At 38.1% G+C, this 13591-nt stretch overlaps 1 protein-coding gene across 8 annotated transcripts in view; it reads left to right on the top strand.

Annotated features, from left to right (window-relative positions):
* Positions 1-13139, top strand: part of TFAP2B (transcription factor AP-2 beta) — a 63790-nt gene extending 50651 nt beyond the window's left edge. For 3 of the 8 annotated variants that reach the window (XM_081941235.1, XM_081941236.1, XM_081941240.1), the window contains 3 exons: positions 3977-4236; positions 6020-6082; positions 6684-12906. In XM_081941235.1, the coding sequence (XP_081797361.1) occupies positions 3977-4236; positions 6020-6060 (301 nt within the window). In that variant the 3' untranslated portion in view covers positions 6061-6082; positions 6684-12906. Of the gene's footprint in view, positions 1-3976; positions 4237-6019; positions 6083-6683; positions 12907-12937 lie in introns of those variants that run through there. The other 5 variants (XR_014174359.1, XR_014174360.1, XM_081941238.1 and 2 more) reach the window with 5 other exon arrangements.
* The last annotated feature ends 452 nt before the right edge of the window (positions 13140-13591 follow it).

Below are 13591 nucleotides of genomic sequence, written 5' to 3'. Positions count from 1 at the left end.
AATACATATTTAAGATTATAAAAAGCTCTTTCTGTTTAAAGTTTCTATTCTCATAATGAGATACTTCTGGTATCTCTGACATTATTGTTTTTCAACTCTCCTTATAAATATTTATTGTTGAGGAAGGCGATACAGGATTCTAATTCTAATATAATCCCTGATAAAATTGATGGTTCAGACACAGGATGCCATAAAAAGAAAAAAATACCTGTGAGTTGCAGTTTAAGAACTGGTTTGTTTAATTTTGGGCCAAGAGGTTTTGTGAACCAAGCGATTATAGTGTGTGAAACATGGTTTATGGTAAAGAGCCAGTCACTAATACTTTATTTAACTAATGACAGTTAAAGAAGCTATGGAATGTATAAACCTAGTCTGCCTTGGCTGATGGAACCATAATGTTGACATTGAGTTATGAAACTAAGAATGGCCATTCTGGTTAAATCTCGGAGAGACTAATAGGACTGTATACTGACCTGGAAGTTTTAAAAAAAATGGCCCAAAAGAAGGCAATACCAAACCACTTCTGTACTGTTTCCAGAAAACTGTGGGTATCAAGTTGAGTTCAGCTCAACTTGAAGGAGATTTTACTTTTTTCTTTAAACTTTGTGCAGGTTATGCTGATAAAAGAATTGTAGACATGTCCATCATGCCTCTTTAACCATTCTGTTATTTACTGGTTCACTTGAACAAGTCAGCTTGTGTTATAAGTATAATCTTTATTGTCATTGTACTTAAATACAACGAAATTGGTTTTAACCTCACTGGTGCAAAATTATAACAGAAACAAAGAAAGAAAGAAAGAAAAAAAACTAGCGTGTGCATGGAGTGATTGTGGTTGTATTTAAAAGTCTCACAGCCCAAGGATAGAAACTATCTTTAAACCCGTTTGTTTGGCTGGCTATACTTTGATGTCTTCTGCCTGATGGTAGAAGTGCAAAGAGACACTGACCAGGGTGTGAATCATTTCTGAGTATCTTCCATGCTCTGCTAAAGCAGCGAGATCTGGCGATGTCATCCAGTGATGTCAGAGGTCAACCAATGGTTTCTTGTGCCAAATTGATCACTCTCTGTAGTGCCTTCCTGTCTGCAGCTGTTTAACCAGCATACCATACTGCAATACAATATGTACGGACACTTTCTATGGTGGACCAATAGAAAGAGGTCATCAGCCATTGTTCCACCTGAGTTTTCGCAGGACTCTAAGGAAATGAAGTCTCTGTTGGGCCTTTCCTATCACCAGAGATGTGTTGTTTTTCCAGGTGAGATCTTGACTAATAAGCACTCCCAAAAATTTGAAAGAGGAAACCCTCTCCACACAGCCTCCCTCGATATACAGTGGGGCAGGTTGCTCTCTGTGCTTCCGGAAATCTAGCACCATCTCCTTTGTCTTACTAGGATTTAGATGTAAGTTCTTTCTTGAGCACCATGCGGATACCTTCTGGACTTCTTCCCCATATGCTGATTCGTCCCCTCCAGTTATGAGACCCAGCATTGTTGTGTCGTCTGCAAACTTTATTATGATGTTGGATGGATCAGAGGATATGCAATCATATGTATACAGCAAGTACAGGTATGGGCTGAGCACACAGCCCTGAGGGGAGCCTGTGCTGAGCTTCAGCGTGGAAGATGTGAAGGACCCAACCCTTACTGTTTGTGGACGATCCGTCAGGAAGTTTTTGATCCATTCACAAGTGAGGGGAGGGAAATTCGGGTCAGTCAACTCTTCAATCAGAATTCCTGGTAAGATGGTGTTCAAGGCTGAGCTATAGTCTATAAAAAGCATTCTGACATAATTCCCAGATTTCTCAAGGTGGCTCAGTGTAATATGTAGAGCAGTGGTGATGGCATCCCCTGTCGACCTGTTGCTTCTATAAGCAAACTGGTGTTGATCAAAATTTGATGGAAGACAGGACCTGAGGTGTTGTAGGACCAGTCTCTCAAAGCACTTCATCACTATAGATGTCAGTGCAATGGGTCTATAGTCATTTAAGCTTTTTATGGCTGCTTTCTTCGGAACTGAGATAATTGTGGCTGCTTTCAAGCATGATGGGACTCTAGCCTGTTGCAGAGAGAGGTGAAAAATTCTTGTCAGGACCCCTGTTAATTGGTCAGCACAGGTTTTTACCACTTTCCCCAACATCCCGTCTGGACCTGCAGCTTTGTTGGGATTTACAGCCTTCAGCTCAGCTCTCACTTGATGTTCATCCAGGGTGAGTGGCTGAAGGTCAGAGGGCCTTTGGGCTAAAGCCACAGAGACTGATCTTTTGACCTCAAAGTGGGTGAAGAAGCTATTTAGCTCCTCTACTAGCAGGGCATTAACATTGGCTATTTTTGCGTTGGTTAGGTGTTGTAGCCCCTGCCACACCTGTCTTGAGTTATTATCTTCCAGATACTTCTCTATCTTTTGTTTGTATTTCTGTTTAGCTGCCTTAATGCCTCTTTCAAGTTTGCCCTGGCTTCATTGTATTTGTCTTCATTTCCTTCCTTGAAGGTGGAGTTTCGGGCTCTCAGAAGTGATTGTACCTCTGCTGACATCCAGGGTTTACGATTACTGTAAACTCTGATGCACTTATTCACTGTTACATTGTCTGTGCATGTTTTAATGTATGAAAGTACAGTGTCAGTGAATTCTTACAGCTCCAAATGTTCAAATATACTCCACTCGGTAGTCTCAAAGCAGTCCTGCAACTGGCAGAGTGCTCCCTCCGGCCAGATTTTGACAGTTTTCAAGACTGGTCGTATCCTTTTCCTAAGGGGGATATACTTTGGGCACAGTAGCAGAGAGATGTGGTCAGACGTACCCAGATGGGAGAGGGGGATTGCTATATATGCCTGTCTTAAGTTTGAGTACATATGGTCTAGAGTATTCTTATCTTTGGTGGTACACTGCACAAACTTAGGGAGAACAGACTTTCGACCGGCTTGATTAAAATCCCGAGCCATGACAAAAGCCCTCAGGGTAAGTTTGCTGCTGTGTCTCAATGGCTTCATGTAACTTAGAGAGCGCTGTGCTAACATTTGCATCAGGTGGAATATAGACAGCAGTGATAACTATAACAGAAATCTCTCTAGGTAAATAAAATGGCCGACAAATGACAGTTATGAATTCCACATCTGCAGAACAGTGTGTATAAGCAACTCTACTGCTAGTACACCAGTTATTATGTGTGTAAATACAAAGTCCTCCACCTTTGCTTTTAACAGAGTTGCTGTTTCTGTCAAAGCGGTGTGTGGTGTGGTTAGTTAGCTCCACTGATGCATCCGGTACAAGTGGATGAAGCCAGGTCTCTGTGATGATCATCACACAGCAGTCACGAATGAGCTTATTCGCTGCCATCCATAGCTCTAGTTCAACAGATTGTGGACAAAGGCTCTAGAGTTGGTTAGAAAAATTCTTGGTAATGCTAGTCTGTGAGGCTGCTTCCGTAACCGAATCTCTGTGATCTATAGATTACCCGAAATGTCAAACTTCATAAGGACGTTTCTCCTTATTACACTATTACAGGTACCAGATCTGAGCTGCAGAAAACCAGATGATTACTAGAAAGGGCAGAGATACAGAATGCTCTAACTCTTCACCATTGTCTGATGACTGTCCTAATTTTTACAGTCTAGATCAGGGGTGTCAAACTCATGTTGTCAGAGCAGTCTCACATGACATGTCAGAACTTTCCCCCCTTCGCTAAACTAGGTGTGGGCGTGGCCAGCACATGACACATCCAGCCAGTGGGCTGTGAGTTTGGCAGCCCTGGACTTGATCATTAATTAGCTTTCATTGTTCTGAATACAAAGGATATTTGAAGTGAGATACTTTGCTACACAAGAACAATTTCTAAAATGATAGAATTCAAAGGAAATTGAAAGAATGCTTTAATTGTCAGATTTTGGTAGATTCCCCCCTAAATACTGATAGTCATCAGAGTTCTCTAATCCTGATTGATCTAATCCTCTTGTCATCTGCTTTCTTCATTTCCAGGCAAATGTGTAAAGAATTTACTGATCTTTTGGCCCAAGACCGGACACCCATTGGCAATAGCCGACCAACACCCATCTTGGAGCCAGGGATCCAGAGCTGCTTGACTCACTTCAGTCTCATCACTCATGGCTTTGGCTCCCCAGCCATCTGTGCTGCCCTGACTGCTCTCCAGAATTACCTGACGGAAGCTCTCAAAGGCATGGACAAGATGTTCTTGAACAACAACTCTGCTAACAGGCACACTTCTGGGGAAGGACCAGGTAGTAAAACTGGAGACAAGGAAGAAAAGCACAGAAAATGAAAAGAGAGAGAGAGAGAAAAATCAGAAAGCAAGCTAATGAAAATAGGGGGTAAAACAGAAAGAAAAGGAGAGATTGAGAGTGATCCTTTGGGAGGAAAAACATTTAATTTTAGCTTTAAAATATTGGATTGGGTTTTGGAAGAATTACGCTAGGTAGGTCACATCTGCAAGTAATTTTTAAAAGAAAATAAGGTTCAGAGGCGCACAGTGGAACAGGAAGAGTGGCTCAGTGGCTATGGCAAAGGAACTTTTGAAGATAACATCCAGGATTTTCCACTTCTGTTATCCCACACTACTTTTTTAAAATAATTTTTGGTGGGGTTGAAATTATAACAGATAAAAGCAATCAATAATTTATTGGAAGAATCATTTTGATAATGTTGCTATGTTGGCCGAGGTACACAGTCTGTTTCTGTATTATTACTATTTTAAAAAAACCCTATCTAAAGTAGAAAGAAAAACCTAAGGGATGGATATATTTTATTTTGGACTGTCCCATCCAGAGCAAGTTTCCTGATTTTGTGCAAAATTTTTGCTGTTCTCTCTCTGTGTGGTCTGAATAGCTGGGCCTCAAATTGGTCAGCAGCATTTGGCCAAAGTATTTCCTAATAGTGGGAAAAAAGGGGGAAATCTGGGTCTGTCCAAACTATGAGTCCTTAAGAAGAATTGTTAGTAACTACACGCAGAGGGGATGGATTCTGGCTGTGAAAATGTTAAAATGTAACTAACTACAGTATATGGATAAGTAAGTGGAAGAGCTAATGGATTGCTCCCAGGTGCCTCTGCTTGCTCTGGATACCTACCTAAAGTGTTAATCAAAAGCTGCCCACTTAACATATTTAATCCTGAAACTTGGGGGCTGCAAATAATCATTTTTTTTCTATCCATAAGGATGTGTATAATTTGTGTATATATGCTCCATTGAGGTATTGGATTGGATCCAGACTTGGTCATATTTGGAGGAGACCTGTTGTAATCAAAATTAGCCATTACTAACTCTAGACCTACAACTCAACATGACTAAGTCTGAAACCAAATAACTGACCATGAGAGTCAAACCTTTGTTTCATAATAAAATATGCCTATCATGAAGTAAACATTTTCATGAAGTTGTACCTGTGGAAAAATAAGTTGCACAGGGATGCAACAATTGTGAAGAACAAGAAAGGGAAAAGGAACATTTCTTTTTGTGGATAGATATAAAGATCAACATGCCTTTTCTTTTCAAATGCAACTTTTTTCATAACTACTGTTGTACGGAGGGCAAATGTTACTACTGAAATGGCGCTGTGCCTGAAACTGGTAATCTTTATGCCTAGTTTGTTTTATAAAAAAATTTCTAAAATACACATGGAGCTCTCACCTGGAACACTACCTTTTACATTTCTATGAAATAACTTGTCCTATTGAAGGGGAGGGTTTGCAGTGCCCCCAAAAGAGGCACAAATGTGTGCTATCAAAATGAAAATCCATGTATGGAAGAGACCCATGTATGCATTGGAGTGCAGTTAGGCCTCCTAGACTGGGAACAGTAATGGTAGAGATAATGTCACAGATAATGGTATCAATCTGTACATTTTAATACTAAAATTTGAGCAATGACTGCCTCTCTTTAAAATGTCTCAGATCACAGACACACTCTTTGTTCTTTTAAAGAAATGTTAATAAGAAGAATGTCTTGATAAGTATGTTAAACCTTCTCAGGAGTATGCACCTTTTTAATTTTCTTCTGTTTCCCAAAGCTTTGCCCGCTTGGCTTATGAGCTTCTTCAAAGAGGACTAGAGCTCCGTACACATTTCATCAGGTACTGAGATGAAAATCCACAATTCTGACACTTTTCCTTTTCAAATCAAAGTCAGTTGTTTTGGAATTCTGTAGGTGTACTTCTTTAAAGAAGCTCAAAGGGAATAGATTAAGGCTTTACTAACTGAGCAAGTGATGCTGATTTAGAAGCAAATACTATGTCCTCCAAAATTATATATATATAAAATTGGGAGGTGGGGCAATAGTGTTTGATGCACAGAGTAAAAGCAGATATTACCTTCTCTAAAAGAGGAAATATAAGAATCATGGCTCATTATTAAATTACTATCTAAATTTAAGGAAATCAGTTTCCCCTCGTTATCAAAGAAGTGTTGCAAATTTTGCCTTGGAAGACAAATAGTTGTCTTGAACCTGGGGTGGAAGAGGAGGAATTGGCCATTTTTCAATAACTTGCAGTGATTAAGTATGAATTACATTAAAAAAAATTAACTCCTTTTTTGGAGTAGGTAGGAAAAGAAACCATCCTTAAGGGGAAAATGAATGTCACCCTGCATGTTATCACTTTGCAAAGGTTTTGTTGATTTGACAGTGGCTATGATATTTCATGCATTTTGAAAGATTGTTTCCCTTTGTCATAACAGCTTGTGTCTATGCTTCATTTTGGCCTCATATACTGAATTCATTCTAGAAGATGAGAATAGGATAAAGATGTATTATGCCTGCCACCCTGATCCTAAACACATTATATGGCTGTAAGTTCCATTAATTTTGGTGGAATTTAATTCCACTTAAGGGAACATTGAAGGCTTGGGTCTATGGCTAATCATCCATGCGGAAGTCAATTTTTTATTTGAAATGCAGTTTTCAAATGCTATTTGGGTACTTGCAGTTTTCAATAAAAGTTAGATCATTTCACACTATAAACTGGGATCACATAATACAGCAGTGGTTAATTTTTCATTTGAAGCAACTGCACATATCATATGCCAGACAGTTGCATCTTTTGCAGCATATATACAGAAATGTATCAATGTGCAGATGCTTGAAATATTCTTAATTTATAATTATCAGTACTTTTTCCATATAGCAAACTATATACCATAGGTGCTAAATTATGCATTGTGCATTTAAAAGGTGATAGTGATTCCTAATTCCCAACCAAGCCAATTAAGATGTACTTGAAACTATTCTTTCACATCAAGTGATTTTGGTGTCATGAATTCACCTTTTTGTTTGTTTTTATCTATGGACATCTTAAGGCACCATTTCTGAGTATATTTATCTAGGCAGGAAAGTTCATCAATCTATGGAGCTTCCATCCATATATAATATCTAACCACTAAAATTGCAGTTCTATTGACTTTAATAGGAATTGATTTAATGCCAACTAAATTCAGTTGTGGGAGAAGTTGTAAATTCTGATCTTAATTCATATCTGTCCAATTTAAGTGATGTTTTAGGAGGATGAGTAATTAAGCACAGCATTTTTACAATAAGATTGTGATCATGGCTATTGCAAAACTTGAAAAATATTAACTGAGCTTCCATATGGCATTAATTCATTTTAATAGGAATGTAGTAAAACAATAGTTATGGTCAACATACTTTTTATTTTTTGGAGAGTGATACCTTAGTGTAGCCATTCTACTCTGCTTGAGGAAAAAAGTGTTGGTTCATTTTTGCTGTCTTGAGTACTAATGTTTTTTTAAAAAGCTGCCCAATTTATCAAGGCAATTAATAGGCAATTAACAATTAATATATTAAATATTGCAATTTAGTAGGAACTGTCCCTAAGGAAAAAGAAATGTCTTCATCATGAAACACAGTAAAGTCAAAACTGCAGTTCCAGCTACCCAGTTTGCTATATTTATTTTTCAGAGAATTGAGTATGTGTTTGACTTGATCCTATTAAAGCCAATGGAATTTCAATGTGCTTAATATTGACTGGATTATACAGCATTCTTTTAAAATAACTTCCTTTATACGACATACTTGAAAATTGTATCTTGTTTGTATGTCTTGTCCATTCCAGTATCCAGAAAGAAAGAAGATAGGAAAGACAATGGATCTTTATGTTCATACTATTTCAGAGGACACTTTATGGTACTTGAAGGCAATTGCAGTATTGATTACTTTTATCTTTTCTCTGAATTTAGGCTTTGTTGCTCAATTTTATAAATATAGCAAGTTTCCTATTGCAAAATAAAAATAATTTACTATTCGTCCTGTTGATGTGAACATGAAAGATCCAAATTGAATTAACATTAAAAAGGCCTACTGAGGAAATATTCCATTACTTAAAAATCAACTGCTTGTGCCTAACATACAGATTATCATTAAATTAAACAAGACATTGAGGCAGAAGAATTGAAAAGTTGAACAGCTAATCAGGAGATATTTTGCTCTTAATGGATATGTAACTGATATCGATTACTGAATCGCTTGCCTTTTCCTTTTAAATGCTGTTAAAGTTTGTTGCATAACATCCCAGGGAAACCTGATTTGCTGTTTTAGAATAAAATTTGAAAGATTATTTGGGTATGGGAAGACCAATTATTATTTAGTTTTAAAGAGCAGGTGTTTGGAGGCATTATTTGGTAAGCGTGTCCCAATCTCAGCTTGCTGACCCTCAAACTAATTTTGTGTATGCATATGAAAGACAGAAGGAAATAGAAAGAAGTGCCAGTGGTTTTACTGGATAGGGTCTTCTGCCCCAATAACTTGTTAACTATTCCAGGAGAATATTCTTTCACAAGGTGTTTTGTTTTGTTTTTTTTGGTATCACCAACAGATTCTGTGACCCTGCAGCAGAATGCACAAATGGATTGAGCAGTATTGTCTACACACTGATTGGCATCTTCATATTTTCAGAGATACCTTTTGTGCAATCCATCCTTTGCTATGCCAAGCCCTACTCTTCCCCCATCTCTTATTTTTGGTAATTTTATTCCTCATCCCATCAGTGTTCTTAGAAGCTAATAATCTGACCCATCTACTTTTAAGTTTTTTTTAAAGAGCTTTGTAAATTACTCAAATATATAAAAAATTGGCTGCCCATGCTACTGTTACATCACAGCTGCAGGACCCAACTTTTTCTTGAAGCAATGTATTAAAATATTAGTTATCAATACAGTCTTAAAAGTAATTGGTACCATTTAAATTTCATGAATAAACACATAAGATTAATTTATGAGTAAGATAAACTTATGGTAAGATTAATTTATGAATCAATGATATCTTGGTGAAATAAAAATAAAACAGCATTTCTCACTTTTCTAAACCCTGTAAAACCATATGACATTTAAGCACTACACATACAGTTCCACTACTGATCTATAGAATTACATCATGAAGTCAGTGCACAAAATTTTGTTTTATACAGCACTTTTGTACTGTGTCCCCTGCTTAAAGGGTGGTATTGTATTACTGGAGGAAACAATTTGGTATCCCCCGTGGACTGCAGTTGTAGAAAAATATCTTTGATCAAAACTGTTTAAAATGTCTGAGGAAAACTGAATGTTTTGATTACACAGGGAAAACATAGCATTGTCATTTTAATTCATTTAATTTCCCCAGTATTATTGCAGGATTGGGGGAGTAAGAATGAAATTCTTGTCTCAGCTAATACTTAAATAGGAAGAAACAAATTTGTAATATCATTAAATGTAGCTATAATATAATCTTTAGCAGAAGAAGCTATTTGAAAATTCCTGTGTATCGAACTGCTGTAAAAGAATCTAGTAGGAAAAAGCCAGCATTCCTAAATTCAGAGAAAATTCTGTTGAAAAATAATATAGTTTTGAGATTATATACATTTGTGACAGCTAAAAGCAGGTATCTACTAATTTTGGTTCTCTTGCCATTCATTTCTGCTCTTTGATGAGAATGTAACGTTTTCCCATTCTCTGCATTATGATGCTTCATCTGTTGCACTTATTGGTATTTTAAACACCATTCCACCAAAGATTATGACCTGCAATAGATCATAGTCTTTGGTGGAACAGATCCTCCCAGGCATAGAAATTATGTGAGGCTTTACCAAGGGCTCCCCCAAAGTCACTTGAAATAAAGCAATTGTCTCCCTCTTTAATAATCCAATTGTTAAATCAACCTTATTCTCCATTATTATAAAATTAAGATTGGCTGCTACTTGCTTGTGTCACTTAAAAACTAAATTTGGAACACACTGACAAATACTTTGCCAAACACTGTGCCCAGGCTCTTGTGCTTCCTGCACATCTTGTTCTATGCTTGGGAATTGTTCTTTGTTTAAATATTCTGTTGTGTATGAATAAATACACATATGGCTGGAGTAGCTTTGTTATAACCTACCCCCTACCCCCCAAATTTAAAAGAGAGACCACTGGTAGTTGTTCTGAAGCCAAACAGGTGTGCCACCCTGTGTAATCTTCTGGTAATTTGGAATGTCCCTTTACATAGCTCTCCAGTTCTGACAAGTACAGTTAGCATCATCAATCAATGGCAAAAGCTGATAGAGTTGTCAATACCATCTGCAAAGCTGTTATTCTCACCCAGGAATCTTATTTCTGATAGTTCCCAGTCTGTTTTTCAGCTACATGAAGTAAGAAGAATTGATGCTATGAATAGCAGAGGTTCTTGTCACCTGTTGTTTCTTCTGGCTGTCAGCAGCTTCACATTCAACAGATGCGACTTTTACTCTTACTGCCTTCTGGCCAGCTTTGCAGTAGACAAAGTCTCTGAGCCACATAGTAATACAATCGCCTTACTGGAAACATTCTGTATGATTTCTAGAGTAATTTAGAGAGTAAAGTTGCATTAGTCCTGAATATTTAAGATCTGCATCTTAGGGGAAATGGTTTGAAAGGGAATTTCTGAAATTTGTTTTAAATGAAGCTTTCTTTCACTTTAGGTTTAGTATATGGGTGGACAAGTATGTGACAATTTTTCACATCAGGCTTCCTTTAAATGAAACCAGCAATCATGAAAGAAAGGACTTTTTCCTCTTTCCCTTGGGGTGGTTTCTCTTTGAAATGGCCTCCCTTTGCTTTCTGTCCAAGCTCTCTATTGCAACCACTTTGGTACACCTGGGGAAAAACTACATGTTATTGTAAGGTATATCCCTTAGACAGGGAAGGAAAATGGAAAAGCACAACTTCCCTATTGCCAGGCTGGCAATCAGTCTGAGTGAAGGAAAGCTCTGAATTCATAGCCTTCTCTTTTCACCTTTGGCTCAATCAATTCATCCAGTTAGATGATTGAGTTCTCAGCAGTTTTCCAGAGGGAGGGGGCAATACATCACCCTTGAAATAGTAATGGAACTACAATGGCAGCATGACTGGAAGGGAAGGACAATGGAATGGTAGCAATTCAAGACATTTCAAAGGGAGTGGGGGGGGGAGGAGGAATTAACCATCACCCAACCCTAAATCCTCCGCCCCCACAAAGCCCTGAATGGTCACTGGTGATCTAAATAATACTTTGGGGAAACAGTGTCTTCTGTTGACAATTTAAAGGCATCCTCCCATTCCATCCTTGCCCCCTCTTTTCCGCCCAATTATCTGCTTAAATTTTCATTAAAAGAAAAACTGCCAAAGTGGTAGGGATAACTATCCACTAGTGGAACAAACTAGCTGCTAAATCAATTATAAGCACCTTGCTCTAGAGTTGCTTATTAGACCAAGGTGTGATTCCTGCTCTTCCACTGGATTTATCTTAGAGGCATTTCCATGTATTATTAAAACCTTTATCTTTCTTTTGCTGAGTGCTAATAGAAGTAATGGAGCAGGGGATTCTTACAAGCATATTGTTAACTCAAATATATAACTGGCTGAAAAAAAAATCTGGACTATGACTAGATGGCAGCAGAGATACAACAGATATTTCTTAGCTGTTTCTTCCAGGTAGTGGATTTTTGTTACCCAGAAAGAGTGTCTCTAAGGAAGAGAGTCTCCTCCTTTTTCCAATAATGATGATATGTCTTCAGCACTGAATGCCCCCCCTTTTTTTGTGGGACAGCTGACTAAAACTTTCCACCCGTCTTAAAAGCAACTTATCTGCAGTTAACAAATTAATGCTTTAATTGCACTGATGTATGTTCTCGGCCATATGTTTATTAAAATATATGTGTGAGTGTATGTTTTCCAGTATTGGTATTTGTTTTCTCCAATTTTCTATCTTATGTTTTTTAAAGAACATTTAAAATGAACAATGATGTGTGCTGAGAAAGAATGGGTGGCTAAGAGCCTGGTCTGTGTAACCCCTTGCCACCCACCTGTTCTATGAAACCCATTCTAGGAAAGTTAAACCCTTGTGAGCATAGAAGGGAATCTGTGCTCCCACAGTGAATTTTTAAGAACTGAGGACTCAAAGAATAAAGCTAAAACGAGGCAAATTCTTATACAAAAAAAGGACTGGGAAATCAATTACATTCTCTTTTTATGTTATCACAAAACATTTAAAACAGTAAAACTGACTCCTATTCTTGAATAGTCTTTCCATTAACAGTGGAAAAATATCAAATGTTTTAGGGTCTCTTCCAGAAAAGTAATGGGGTGGGTTAAAAAATGGAAAAGGTATTCAATGTTGAGTTTGTACATATTTATTTATGCTTAATTTAATGGGATTGTGTAAATACAGCAAGCAAGTAGTTTGGGGATTATTTATCTGTGACTATACCTCTGTGAATGGGTGGGGAATTTAAATCTCGGGAGGGTTGAGATCAAATAGAGAAAAAGACAAAAAAAAAATACAAGCGCTTGATACTAGATAGTACCCAATCTGATTTTTTTTCATTCTTTATTGACAAACTGTTATGGTAATGGGTAGAACTTGGTTTCTTGTCCAGTGATGACCTGATTTACATAAATAAGAAGAATAAAAAGATTGTTGTGTTTTGTTGTATTTTCCTCTTCAGATTTTTCCCTCTCTCTTTTTTAACAAAAAACCAAAACAAAACATTGGTGCTGCTTCAGTGCTGAAGATGGATTTACTTCTGCAGCCGAGAAAACAAACAAAAAAGCTTTCCCATTCTGGGCTTCTGGGAAATTCAGGATCTGGTTCTACGGTGAAAACAAAAAACAAGCAAAATAATAATAATAAACGTTGCTTCTCAGAAGTGTTTGGCCATTTGACTTTGTCTGAACTTGCTGACCGTCTCCCCCCCCCCCCAGCAGCCTCCCCTTTCCTTTTTTTTTCTGACGAGTTTCTGCTTCCGCACCGCCGCCCAGATGTGCGAGGACCAAGACGGAGGGCGGTGGCGGTGGCGGCGATTGTCCGGGCTCCGAAGCCCGCAGTCCCGTCGCCTTTTCAGCAAAACCGGCATTCACAGGCAGGCGCAGCCGGCTCCTTTTGTTAACGGCTCTGAGAGTTGTCAGCCTCTCGATGCCGAAACCGCAGATTGTCCCTCGAGTCCTTATTTCGTGTAAAGGAGGGCTTGCTGCCCCCCCCCCCCCAAGTTTTATGTTCGGCCCGGTCCACCTCCCCAAATGGCTCCATGGTTGAGCCTATGGACGGAATGGTGAAGAAGAAAAAAACACGGAGAGTGGGAATATTAACGGGGTTGAGTTAA

Source organism: Natrix helvetica (assembly GCF_964273705.1).
Source record: "Natrix helvetica genome assembly, chromosome: 2".
Taxonomy (NCBI): Eukaryota; Metazoa; Chordata; class Lepidosauria; order Squamata; family Natricidae; genus Natrix; species Natrix helvetica.
The sequence above is the reverse complement of the archived record's forward strand: the minus strand, read 5'-3'. Positions and strand labels throughout refer to the sequence as shown.